Here is a 15,000-nt window from a genome sequence, read left to right as displayed (position 1 = left end):
ATTTTATGCATTGTTCCGCATTTGTGCCATCCGAAAACATTTCCATTGTTGCAGGCATTTCATGACACCACATTAATGATCTTCCGCTTCTGAGGTAGAGGAAGTTGTCAGCTTGTATTTTCTTTCCTCTCATGAAACTTTCATTTGATTCGTTGACAAATTTTCGTTTTTGGCACCCTCACTCACAAATCCATACTCTTGGCTGTTTGAGAGTGACGTGTCCAAAAGTATTCGGCAGTTTTGAAATCTTGTAGAAAATACCAAAATTCAGTGAAATACGAGGTGCTTTCAACAAGTTTCCGGATTTTTTTTTTTTTTTTTTTCGCATTGGCACTTTTATTGATAGTACACCCATGAAACTATAGTCGAAGTGATCTCTCCCAGCTGCAATGCACTTGTACCGTTCCAACAACTTCTTCTGGAAGCCCCCCCCCCTAGAAGTTCTTGTGTTATTGTGTCAATGACTCTCATCACAACTACTTTCATCTCATCAATTGTTTCATAACGATAGCTTTTAAGGTTTTTCTTGAGTTTAAGGAATAACTAAAATTTACAGGGAGCAACGCCTGGACTATGTGGAGAGTGAGGAACTGCCTTGTGCGCATTTTGGTCAAATTGTCTATGACAAAGATGCGACAAACATTGTGCAGATCTTCCAAATCTTCAGTTTCTTGCAAATAATTGTGGGTACTGGTCCCACACAAACATCAAACTTTGCATTTATTGTCTCTGTAGATACACGACGGCCCTTATTCATGAAATTCTTTATTTGGCCAATCAACTCTGGTGTTCTGACTTCTTTACTCCTCCCACAGCACTCATCATCCCTCATAGACTCTCTGCCTCTCTTGAATCTCTTATACCATTCAAAACTTGATGCTCGAATCATGTAATATGGTCCAAAGGTAGTCTGAAGCATTCCATACGTTTCTGTGGCATTTTTTTTCCAAGTTTAAAACAGAATTTTATTGAATATCATTCTTCTAGAGTGTCCTCAGGTCCAGATTGCAGTTTTGAAATTCACCAGCTGTGACAATCAGGCTTTTGGTAGGGTGTATTCCAATTCTTGCTGCAGCTGTTTATTTGAACCTGAAATTATAAAAATCATATATATATTAGTAAGGTACCCCGACATTGCCCGGGATTGAATGGGGGCCATGAATGTTCCACATTTCCAATACTTTTATTGTCATTGAAATCAGTGAAATCGCCCGTTTTTCAATCAAATCAATTGATTGCTCACTCTAGTCGGGGACCCACCATGGTGCACCGGGAAGAAGCTTCACATACCTCCCCACAGTTGCTATATACACAGCACATTCCAGTCTATATTACACTATAGAGAACCTACTATTGATTTCATAAAACTATTTTTATATAATGGCTTGAATTAATGTTTAAAATGCAAAAGTCAAGTATTATAGCTGAATTGTGCTCTAAACAGAAACATTCATTTCAAACGTGCCCCTGTCTTATCAAAGAACCTGCTGTTGATTTTATACGCCAGGTCCTTCTGTTTGTGAGATGATAAAACTTCTCAAATGCACTTGTGATATTAAACGGTATAAGAGTGTTAACTTTGGTCAAAACTGGACTGTTCCTTTTTTAATGAGATTTTTTCGTGTATTAATTTTCGATACTTATTGGGGGTAATCCTATCTAAGAACATTCCCAGGCACATAAAGTACATTTGTGTGAAATTTCAAAAGAGTTGGCGCAGCCATTTCCTAGTCATAACGAGCAAGCTGACACTCACCTCCCCCCCCACACACAATAAGTGCATATTATACATGAGTAAATAGATAGATAGATAGATAGATAGATAGATAGATAGATAGATAGATAGATAGATGTGTGTCTACGTAACATAATCGTTTGTGAAAAGTTCATTTTTGTCTAAATATGTATTCAGAAATTAAGCTTAATTGAAGAAAAATATGCTTGTTTTCTGGGGGGTTTTCTGTATTAAGCTTATTTTGTTGACATTTATTCTTATTCAAATACCATTCAAGAATATATTAAAATGTTTCTAAATAATGGATGTACCATGAAACTGCAATAAAATATACAAACTATCCATTAGAAGTGTGCATGATGTAGATTAACAATGTTTCATTTGGATTCTACAAACTAACATTCTCATCTTGAGTGTTATTTTCACATTTTGGACAATGTAACCTTCTTCAGGTGTATTTCGTAGAACTCAGGAATCTTTCTGTCGAATTCAGGAATCTGCACGGAATTTCGAATGGAACCACTTATTTGCAGACTGTGGCGTAATGGATAAAATACTTGGTAAATTCAGTTGTAAAACTACAATTCTTCTGGAGGTTGAAGGTTCAATTCTCAGTATGGGTGACACTCAAAATACAGTTGTGAATTACTTAAGACTTTTACCCAGTCATGGCTGATGTGACAAGAGCATGCTACCCACCCCCGTGCATTAAATAAAGGATTCCATTCGAAATTCAATGCAGATTCCAGAGTTTGACAGAAAGATTTCCAGGTTCGACAAGATACACCTGAAGGAGGTCAGAGGTTACATCGACCAAAACTTTGTGAACGATAACAATCAAGATGAGAGCAATAATTCGAAGAATCCAAATAATAGGAATAATCAATCCTCATCTCAAAAAAATCAGAAACAAAAAAAATTGTGATTTCTATATAAAAAAAAAAAAAAAAATTTTGGCCTTTGGGCCAAGATCAAAGTGTAGAATCTGTTATTCAGATGCTACACTTCAATTTCTTGTTCTCTGTTAGTGGAGGAGAAATCCTTCACGACTGAGACAATTTTTATTTTTGTTTCTTTTCGCTACCTTAAAAAACGATCCTGATGTCTAACTCTGTCCCGTGGGGAGGCAAAGTAAATTGTAACCCTATTTGTTCCATTGTTGTGTGTGTGTGTGTGTGTGTGTGTGTGTGTGTGTGTGTGTGTGTGTGTGTGTGTGTGTGTGTGTGTGTGTGTGTGTGTGTGTGCAATTAGAGATGTATCAGGTTTGATTTCTGCTTCATAAAACCAATTAAAAAGAAAATGAAGGTCAAAAGATTTTATTACAGCACTTGAAGATCAGCATTCGAAACCTTAGCTTTTCACGTGGGTCATTATTTGAGTTTTATGTGATCAATTCATCATGTCTCTCATAGAAAACCAAATCCAACTGACGTTTATTAACAATTGCTCTATTATATTCAGAACATGTTGCTTGTTAAACTGTCCCAACCTCTACCTGCCTATGTAATAAAGGGTTAGATTAGGTATCTAGCCTCACTATAAATACTTTAAGGCTATTAGCAGGATCATGAAATTTTGTAGGAGGTATGTATGAGGAAAGCTGTAACCAAGGTGTACTTGCCCCTCCCCCTTTCAGATTTGAAATAAACTACTGAACCATTGAATTAATTTTTATGAGATTTGGAGCAGATATTCCTGCCTCCCCAATTCCCCCCCCTCTTCTCCTTCTAATATATAGACAGTGTGTGTGTGTGTGTGTGTGTGTGTGTGTGTGTGTGTATTTGTATCCATGTGAGAATATGTGGTGATGTAAGTGTAGACTTATGTTTGTTGAGTTGGATAGCTACAAATATCTAATATTGATGTATCTAGGTGGATATATGATGTGTATATATATATATGTATATGTATGTATCCAGCGTTAGATATTGGCTCCAGATCCAAAAATCGACTTGGATACACAAAGCCTAAGAAAATTGGATCTCTAAAGAGATTGCTGCTGGAATCACACTTGTAGCCAATAATGTTTGTGAGGACTATTTTGTAAACATTGAAGTTTCATTGGATTAAGATCTAGAAAACAACAACAATGCAATCACTACACACACACACACACACACACACACACACACACACACACACACACACACACACATATTGGGGTGTTCCTATATACTTACCTTCTTACAAGGACACAGTTAGGCACAAGGAGCTTTTAATGTGAAGAAAATCTAACTCTCCAAAATGGAGCACTATTATAGGCCTAGGATAAGGTCATAAAGAAAGGCTTGAACAAATGGATTTAGGTAAAAATGAATATATTGTACAAGAAAGTGAATACAAAGAAAAGGTTGTCGGCATTTTCCAACTGTTAGTTAGTCTGTAGTCTTGCATTGAATCATGATAATTCTCTACATGAGTATTAGACTCTGGTTTTTTTATAATGATTAGGAAAGTCCATTACGAGTGAATAAGTAAGTCCTCATAACAGTCACTCTGGATTGGATAAAAAATTTAAATTGTCTCAGTTTAGAAAGATTTCTCCTTTATTAATCGAGGACAGAAAAAAAAACCAAGTAACCCACCATAACAGATACTACAAGCCGCCAGTGGTGTAGCTAGAGTAAACATCATCTGGGGCATCTGCTTAAATGTCACCCCACTGAGATTGGGTCATCCCTCTTTTGCTGTCACCCGGACTGCCCCTCCTCTTAGATACGACACTATATATATATATATATATATATATATATATATATATATATATATATATATATATATATATATAACTACTTCATTTATTCACATAAATTTAATATACGAAAGTATAGATTTATGCGTAAACTTTAAGTATTTACTTCAAAAGTGCTCAATACGTAGGTAGAGCTAGTTAGTAATTTATAAAATATATATGGCGATTAAGCTACACTGAATATTCCCAATCAGCTTTCTAGTATCCACCGCGCCCCTTCCTATCAGCCAATGGGCATGCATTTTATCAAACAAAGGATCTGTTTTAGAACTAGGTTAGTGGTTTTAGGTAGACGTTCTCCTTTTTTTTTTTTTTATATATATATACATATAAATATACCTATGTGTACACACATACATGCACATATATATACATATATATATATATATATATATACATATATGATATATATATATATATAATTGCAATTATTTTTCAGTTAAAAAAATGAAATGCATGTCATCAAATGATTTCAAATGTACTATTAAAAACTACAAAAATACAGGGTTTAGAGTTTTCAATAAACATCGGCAAAAATATTCTTCAATTACTAATTTAAGAAAAAATGTAAGAGTTTCTAATATTTAAAACTTAAAAACCTTCACATAATATATGATAAATTAATCCTATTTTCAAACTATTTTCGCACCTTAGCCTGGCTGAAAAATTTTGTTGGGGTGACATTGTGTTACCCCTCTTTTGCTGTCACCCGGGGTGGACCGCCCTCCGCCACTGCAATTAACTCATAGCCAACAGTTCAATAAACCATTTTTGGTAGCATTGACATTTTGAAATATTTTTTAATATTCTCTTTATATGAAAAAATATTAATTTATTTCATTTTAAGAGAGCATTTAATTTAACTCTATATATTTTTAACCTTAACTTCTGAATAAACTTTTCGTTTACCCCTTTCCTCTTTAAAAGGAGAACAATTGCCAGTTGTATTTTTTTCTGGCGTTTTTTTTCTTTTTTTTTTTTTTTTTTTTGTAAGCCATTCATTATTTGAACAGTTTCAAACTCTTTTTACGATCGTCAAAATAATTGTGGTTAACGTTATCTTGCTTTGACCTAAGATCAATAATCATTTTTTGAGGGGGTTATGTTTTTTATTTTTTATTTAAAATAATGTTGTTTTTAATTTCATTCTTTTTTGTCTTTATTTTTCCGATAATCATTAAACTCCACTCACCATTGCATGACATTACCCACTTGGGATAGCAAAATTTCACAAAGAAAAAGTTTATTTAAAACAAAAAACAAAAAAATTGAAATAGAAACGTTTTTGCAAGTTATGCCGAATTGGGTAAAATTTTCCTTTTTTTTTATATCCCCTATATTTTTTGCATCCTCTATATTTTTTTGTATCGCCTATATTTTTTTGTATTCCCTATATTTGGCTCAAACTAAAAGGATGAGAATCATTTTTAGTTTCTTCAAACAATTCAAATGTAAAGTCGTGCAAAATAAAATTTAGCTTCGCAAACAAAATTGTATTTTCAGCAACTCAGCAGATCACATTTTCTGAACGTTTTTAATATTTCATTGACTATTATAAAAAAAAACTGCTATTAAAAATAAAAACTGACTATTATAAAAAAAACTGCTATTAATAAAGTTTTCTAATTCAAAATAATCTTCTTTCGATTTAAAGATAGTTTGCTTGCTTAGAAACTGAAAAAATAGGAAATGTTAAGAATCCTACAAGGATTTATGAAAATCAGATTTTTTTTATAGTTGTAGGAATGTCAAATTGACCATAATATTCCATTTTATGCTCGAATGGTTTTGGCCTTGATAATTGGTATCTAATTCTCTCCCTCGGGTAAGAAATAAATACCAGAACAAATGATGGAATATTTTTTCTACTACTTAAAAACAACATTCCAGAACACACAATAAAAACATGTAGTATGCTTCTGCTGGACTCCAAGCAGGAATTTGATCAGCCTGTTGGATCACCCAGATAAAATAGTTGTACCCTTGATTAAGCCTTAAGACGTCACTGATAATGCACTGCATTATCATAGATAAAATTCAACTTGGTACTTAATTTAGGGTACTTATCCAGTTTACAACCCAATCTCAAGCAACTTCGTGTCTGCATTTTCTGGCACGTTATATAAACAGCCAGACGAATAACTCAAATCATAGCGTCCCCCTTCTTCTCCATGCTAAGAATGGTTTTCTATTTAGAAAGCCATTCTTAACAAGGGGAAAAGGATAGGATTTCACATTGACATAGTGTGCTGAGTCAGTTTTAGTTAAGAAATTGTTTTTTATTGGGGGGGGGGGCTTCATGATTTTCACGTTTTCATTTAAACTTGTCTTCTGACAGCTGATTGGCTAATCGTTTTGGCATCTTCCACTTACGTACGTAATCTGCCGTTGTGAAGTTGCCAGAGATTACGTCATAAACTGGATAAATACCAAAACTCCAGTGATAACCGGAAGTAATTTCAAGGAACAAAATTGCATATTTATATGAATTAGATATATTTACATGTTTATATATTTGTATATACAGGATTCCCTTCTAAACTAATTAACTGATCATTGTGAATTTTGAAACACATGCGTTAAGCATAATGCCGGTTATACATTTTGTTAATCTCGTTCCATGCAAAGGATGTAAATATGGTGTGGAAGCCCTCCATTAAAATTCAGATATATCCTTTTTTTTTTTTTTTTTAACTTTTAGCAGTAGGTCTTATATACCAATTCATAAATATTTTCCAAAATCAAGTTTCTTTGGTGTATTTTTAAAGATCTTATAAAGAGGCACCACATCCATTTGAAAATTCAAATATTTCAGGTTTACATTAAATTTGATTGATAGTCATTAGACACAAATTATGTAAGATTTCTTGAATTTTAGTTTCTTCTTAAGACTCTTTAAGCTTAAGCTTGAGACATTTTATAGATTCCAAATCATATAATTGGATTTAATTAAACTTGGAATAAGGTTTAGTATTTTTCTATCTTGGCATTAGTCTCCATAGGGATGTAAAAGTAGTGCAAAACTCGATGAATTAATTTTACCTGTCTTAAGACGGGTATTCTTCTAGATTATTATATATATCACTAGCAGGCCGCCCGGCATTGCCTGGTCGTAAAACACGCATGAATATTTTATTTTAATTCATACAGAAACGGAGACATGTCCATGCGAGTATTATGATTTTTTTTCTAAACTTCTTATAAGTAAAAAAAAAATAGTAAATACTCAAGGTATGATTGAAACCAACATCTAAAAACAGTGAGTCAAGAACGATAACCATTAGGCCAGCTTGACACGTTCTTTAAAAAGTGTTTTCAGACCTACTTATTCTTAACATAAGCAATCTGTCATGTGAACCATTCATGCATGCGCATTCATGAAACAGTTAACAAGCAGATAAAACCCAACGATCCCCACGTACCAATTTTACAATTTTGATCCCTAAAGGAGCCCGTTTTTCCGGATGAAAACGAATTAAAACATTTTCCACGTATCTGAATATCTTATATACCAAATTTCAAGTCTATAGATCAAAAATCGAGTATATAGGTTGAGAAGCGTCCTCATACACACAACATTCTCACTTATACAGATATATAGATTTAATATATATGCAGACCTTTTAGGATTTCGAAATATTTATGAAAACATTTTGGAAGTTCCAAAAGGTTTATATTGTGATGTCATAATATACACTCTCTCTGTTCTCCTCTCTATCATATTCTCTTTTCTCTTTCACTCTCTCCTCTCTTTCTCATTGATCATAAATCATCTTTTCTTCTCTTTCACTATTGTCCACCTCTTGTCTTTCTCTTTTTCCTTCTCATTTACAAATGCATATCCAGTAGAACCCTGGGATACGGTGACCCAAGGATATTTTTTTTTGTTTTAGATTACGATGTGGAATACGATGTTTTACCGACCCCTGGTTATGGTATTTGCCTCACCTTACGGTGTTATTTATAACGTTATTTGATTATACACATGTGTATACTGTCCTGTATTTTCTTACTAATTTTTAATATTATTGTTTAAAATTTTGCTTAGAGCCCGCCATACAGTGATTTCACCTTACGATCCCAACCTCAGAACGAATTAATGCCGTATCCCGGTGTTCCTAGAGATAAACAGGAGTGGCAGTTGGTCTTGGCTATTTGGGTGTCTGAGGAATCAGTTTGGTTTGGGGGAACTGACTGGAGTTCGGTCTATGTGTCTCTCCAAGATGGGCCCTGGGATTTGTGTTTTGATTTGGTCCGGTAAAAATCTCTCATTTAGCAAACCTGTTGTTCAGAACTGAGCGTAATCTCTAAAAAATAAACTTTTCTTTGTTTTGAACTGGAATTGTAGTTTTATTTGGAGAGAGAATTCCTCTATTGCAGCATTAACTGAGACCATATGGTTGATCCTGTGACCGTTGTCATAATCAAACAACAACTTTGACACAATAAACTAACGATCGCGACTTGTGTATTCCAATGTCCTTTGCTTATTATAATCATTATTTATTGTATGTTTTTATTTTATAAAGCTTCCTTTCTTCTTCCTCCATCCCCAAAAGGCAAAAGTGGCGTGCGCGTTTTTGTATGTCCAGTAAAGGCTTTTTTCGCAGGGGTTCTCGGGTACTATGTTTTAGAACTTTTTATATACTCCCTAGATTATAATATCTACGATTTGCAATGGGACGTCATCTAGATTTATTTTGATCGACTTTTATAAAATTCACACTATTTAATCCTCTCGCATGTTTGTTCATGTTTTTTGTATGAAAGCGAAACTAATCGAAAGCCAAGACAGCTTTCCGACTTTTCTGCAGGGACGTCCAGAAAGCAATTAGCTTTGATCAATGTTGGGGAACCTCCTCATATCAGACAATTATTATTCGTTTGGACACTCCCTTTTTTTGTGGGGAGCTGGTTTTCCCCAACATCGTGGGGAAACAAATAAATGAAAAACTCATTCACTTAGCAAGTCAACGTTTTGATTGATATCGCTAAATTTGAACGCTCTTCACTTCCTATGGCTTTTTTTTTCTTTTACACCTCCAAACACCCGGGCAACGCCGGATACCTCCGCTAGTTATTTTATAAAGCTTCCTTTCTTCTTCCCTCCCCTCTCTTCCTCATTTACATAACTCCATTTCTCTTCCCCCTTCAATTAAAATGTGCATGGTGACAAGCAAGCAAGACAAGAACATAATCATCAAAAGTGTGTACATACAATAACGGTGTTTATTGTAAAGTATGAAACGATGAAAAGTATTTTTCTTACTAATATTTCGTTTTTTTTTTCTTCTTCTTTTTCAGAAAAGTGATGTATTATGTCTCAGTTAAAAATAATCATGGCTTGTTCTTCAACCATTTGCGAGACGCTGATCTTAATGGCAGTCAATTGGCCAATGGTAAGTCGAACTGCGTTTAGATGTTTTTTGCTCAATGTTTAAACCCTGTTAAACGTTACTTTTTCTATCTTAGTGACTTTGTCTAGATTCCCCACTTTTTGAATTTCATCCTCTATAGCGATTGGACTGAATTAATAAAATTTCGTGCAGATTCCCAAATTCCACATAATGATTACTGAGTTGGACAAGCAATATTTATATAGACGGTCGGAACGTTGTGAGCGTAACACTAAAAGCTGAGAACATTACTCCAAATAACACAAACAATACAAACAGAGAACATATATTTAACAAATATCTTCTTACAGCAGGTTAAAGTTTATGTTGCAAACTGCTATCTGTGTTATATTTAGTCTATATATTTTATAGACGCACTTTTACAAAATGTACACACTCTGATGACTGTTGGTTTTTGTAATCAACAAGAACTTGTTAAATAACATAGTTTATTTATTTTTACAAAATGATAATCTGATAGGCGAGAGAGTTCGGGTCAGAAGGGCAGTGGTGTGTAGCTCGGTTGGTATGGACGATAGCAGAAGTGTATCGCCGGCTTCGCTCCTTTTCTCTCTCTCTCTCTCTCTCTCTCTCTCTCTCTCTCTCTCTCTCTCTCTTTCTGATTGTCTTTGTTTTGCTATTTACATTGCTCTACATTCCTTGATCGGGATTTAAATTGTTCTCTTATTTTGACCTTCGATTTGAAATTCTTTCAGCAATTCCAATCCAGAATTAAATATTTCTCTCATTGTTTCCTGGTCTCGATTCTTCGATCGGAATGTAGGGTCGATGTCATTGCCAGCAATCCGATTTATAACTGGTTTTGCCCGGCTCCGATATTTTCCGGAGTTGTCCGTCATATATGCAACATCCTTCACTTTATTTACAAAAAATATATGCGTATATTTTTTTCTTTTTACCATTCTGATCTTTTACTGCCATCATTATAGGTACAATGGCACCACAACGGACAAAACAAACTAAATAAAGACAATAATTATTAAGTAAAAAAACAACAAAAAAAAACAATGCATTACACAGTTTCACAAAATTCTACAAAAACACATTAGTTCCTTTGTTCAATGGAATTAATTGCATGTTCTTGGATCAATTTTTCCTCTTTTCTTTTTTTTTTTTTTTTTAGTTTCCTGAACATGTATACATATTTTTTCTTTTCTTTTTTTCCCTCTCGTTTTTTGTCTTTACAAATGAACATATTTATATATTTTTCCCATTCCATTAACATTTTTTTTTCACTTTAAATAAAAAAATAAAAAAATGCACATAAGTCCGTTTTTATGCATTACAATGAGTCCCAGTTTTAAAAAAAAAAGATTTCCATTTCAGTATGTTCTCCCGTTCCAGGAGACACCCCCGATGCATGTTCATTAAATATCAATGGTAACCGCATTACAATTGTCAAATTGGCATCAGGTAAATGACATTCGATAGTCCCATGCGTGCTTTTGCTCAAGTTAATTATTTTAACTTTTAACTTTCTACCATTCTACATACTCTGTTGAAACGGGAAGCAACTACTATCTTTACAAATATCATTCACTGTCTGAACCACCGGAGAAATAATTTCCTTTATCCTACGATGGAGAAATCATAGCTTGCGTAGAAGCAGAATATAGCCTTAGCTATCCTAAACAATTCCGTTTCTCCTGGTCTTTCTCACTTCTCCCTTTCTCAGTGCAACTCTTATTTATCTCCGTTTGAACCCTAAAACTATCAAGTGCATCTGCCAGTGACGTAAATAGGAGACAACTTAACTTGTATCTAAGTTATTTACTGACATGTTACATGTCATGACTTTTTGGTCCATCAATGGTAAATTAGATTCCTCATCCGAGTTCTCGCGGTTATGACGACACTTCTGCACTGAAAAAACAGCCTCCTCCGTGACTGATTCGATGTCGGAGTCACTAGATTCTCTTGGAGGAACGAATGCAGTTTTCCTTAACGTTCTCTGTGTACTGAGGATCTCCAAATCAAAATTGTCCCACTCAAAAATTGCATGTTTCCTCGTCAGACCAACTAACGCTCAGCGATATCGAAATAAAATTTTAGAAACCGCTGATAGTATGAAGTAATACCAATAAAAGCCCCTCACTTGTCTGACAAGGGTTGGAATCGAAATCAATTTTATAAATTTGACTTTCTCCAGGTCTGGCTGTAAATGCCTCTCACTAACTTTGAACCCTAGATACTGTATCTCCTTCCTAAAGAACTCACACTTCGTGACTTTTAACCTAAGATTATGTTTGTGTAAACTACTTTACACCTCATCTATGTGCTTTGAATGGTCTTCTATTGCATCGGAAAATATAAATATATCATCCAAATACGGTAAGGCAAATTCCTCCTTCGTCCCTATAAAACTGTGAACATCAATTCCTGGAAGGCCCGGGGACATTCACGAGTCCAAACGACATCACATTAAGGTGAAATAAATTCCGGTGGTAGGTGAACGCAGTTTTCTCTTTAGCGTTCTTATTCAGTTTAATCTGCCAGTAAACTGATTTCAAATCTAATTTCGAGAAGTATTTCGTTGAATTTAGCAAGGCTAAAATATCGTCAAGAGCTTGTAATGCTCGACCATACTTCTTGGTGACTTTATTTACTGCGCTAAAGTCTACACAGAAACTCTTTTTACCATCTTTCTTTTCCACTAATACTATTAGAAAACTCCACGAGCTGTTTGATTTTTCAATTACTCCTGCCCGCATTATTTCATCTACTGCTGAATCAATTTTTTTTTCTTTACTGGGTCTTTTTTTTTCTTTACTCTACATATTCGATACAGGTATTCTCGTATCGTTTGATGCATTCCTGTATCAACACGCATTTCTACTGTATCGGATCTGCTCAAGTCTTTGCCCTCCATAACGAACAAATCCCTATTCCACCTCGGCAACCTATCGATCTTTAACTTTAATTTTTCCGGTACTTTTATTCCTTCCAAGTTTACATCCGAGATCTTATTCTTCTGTTTATTCGGCATGATAATCCCAGTAATGCTGCAAATCGTAGTACATATGACTAATTGACACTCCATTTTTAAAGTAACAGTTTCATTGATGTTATTCGTTATGAGCATCGGAAACTTACTAGACCCGTTAATTTTTACCAACGCATTAGCCATTGAGATCCCACTAAGATTACTAATGAATCTGCTGCTTAGTTGTTCTATCTCATATTTCGATCGTTGACTGTTAACGTATGCAGTTGCTGGTGTTGTAATACTATTTTCTCCGCTAATCTAACTACTGCTGAAATATGAGCATCCTCTTCTAACGCTATGTATTCATTTCCAATCTTTATTGTTCCCAGATCGAAGTACATTCTAACCCAATTTTGTCTAAGCTAATCACAGCCTATTATTATATACATCTGTTGAGATTCTTTCCTCGTAACAAGGAAGTCATGATGAATGTACTAACTTCCCATTCTTACTCTTAATCGGAAAAAACATTCCATAATTGATGCGAACCCATTAGCTGTCCTTAAATTCACTACTTTCTTTCTTAGTTCAAGTCCCTGTCTAAGTGCGTTGAAAACACTGCTATTTATTACAGAAACTTTTGCCCCCATATCCACTAAAGCGCCATAAGTTTCAATTTCTATCCTAATTGAAACGGAATTTGCTGTGCTCATATTACCGATTATGTGCGTCGGTAACCTCCGGTTCCATTCGTCAGGCATCGTAAGAACGGGGCATTCCCGTTTCCCTGGATATGTCGCTTACAGTATTTCTCTATGTGGCCGTCTTTACTTAAATAGTAACATTTAATGAACTGCCTACATCTTTCCTTCTCTCTAGTTTTATATACTGGGCCTCTATTTTCGATTTCCTCTTTTTCATCTATTTTCGTATCTTGAGGAACTAACCGCAGCCACGGCTTTAACTTGAATTCACCATCTAATGTAACAAACCTCCATGGGTTCGTCCTCATATTCATGGCTTGCATCAAGCTGGACTTTCAATTTTACTTCTGCTATGGTTTTCTGATAAGTCGCTTGAAGATCCTGCGGCTCATATCTCATTGCAGCCATTTTTACCTCCCCATATCTGAGGCCTTCTGTGAAGAATCCTCGTACCTGTTTATTTTTAACTAGCTCATTCTCTGTATCTATTCTACTATATGCGCTTTCTGTTAGTCTTGCTATTCTCTGCATATCGTCCTGTATTCCTTCTAATTTACCTTTCCTCACGTCAGCTAACTCAACTATATGCTTATTAAGGTTTGCGACAATCCCATAAAAGTCTTCTAAGAACATCTTTAAGTCTAACCATGTTAACCTTTCATTGTTTAACATCAACTAATTTAAAATATCCGATCTAGCCCCTAGTGGTGAGGAGAGCTGTCTGACATTTTGATGCCTTCATCGTGGTAGCTACTCTAAAGTATCTTCCTAAACCTGTAAATCACACTTTATAACCACCGTCCCTTCTATGTTCTAAAGGTCTTATATTCTTTAGAAAGGAATTCATTTCTAATTGTTCTTAATTCAGTGGTTAAACCTTGAGTGAAAAGATTTACTGCTCCATTATTTTTTTTTTACATAAATATCTTTTCAATCCTCCCCCCTCATAAAATGGGTTGTCTCTTTCGAGGTTGGTCGTCTCTATTCCATATGGCATACTTAATATGAGGAGGTTAGGGGTGTCTATTCCAAAACCCATTCTTAACATTATGACGTTGGGGATTGGTCACCAACAACCATAGCTAAATTTTTACGAGGAGGGGGCATGCTTCCACCAGGTAATGCTGGTTAACGGGTCCTGCTAGTATATATATATATATATATATATATATATATATATATATATATATATATATATGTATATGTGTGTGTGTGTGTGTGTGTTTTTATATATATTCCAAAGCAGAGCACACAGTGTAAAAAAAATCGAACGTCACTTACCTCTCTTATTTTGTTTTTGTTTTCCTTTTCTTTTGTGCTTTACAAAGGACCCTTTATTTTCGGTGTGTTTTTCGTAGTAACTAGTTCCTTCATTCCTGCTTGAATGAATTGGTCACGGGCATCTAAACGACGTTGTGTTATATTTCGTCAATGTATTTTATAGACGCACTTTTACAAAATGTATA

The 15,000-nt window shown here is 34.6% G+C and overlaps 1 protein-coding gene across 8 annotated transcripts in view; it reads left to right on the top strand.

The window, feature by feature from the left end:
• The window catches only part of LOC145292090 (high affinity cAMP-specific and IBMX-insensitive 3',5'-cyclic phosphodiesterase 8B-like), a 973,128-nt gene that overhangs the window by 714,237 nt on the left and 243,891 nt on the right, over positions 1-15,000 (top strand). For all 8 annotated transcript variants that reach the window (XM_080138173.1, XM_080138174.1, XM_080138172.1 and 5 more), the window contains exon 9: positions 9,792-9,886. In XM_080138173.1, the coding sequence (XP_079994299.1) occupies positions 9,792-9,886 (95 nt within the window). The remainder of the gene's footprint in view (positions 1-9,791; positions 9,887-15,000) is intronic.

This window comes from Euprymna scolopes, chromosome 13 (assembly GCF_053919585.1).
Source record: "Euprymna scolopes isolate OS-2025 chromosome 13, ASM5391958v1, whole genome shotgun sequence".
Classification (NCBI taxonomy): Eukaryota; Metazoa; Mollusca; class Cephalopoda; order Sepiida; family Sepiolidae; genus Euprymna; species Euprymna scolopes.
Note: the sequence above shows the minus strand (reverse complement) of the source record. Positions and strands in the feature narration are given on the sequence as shown.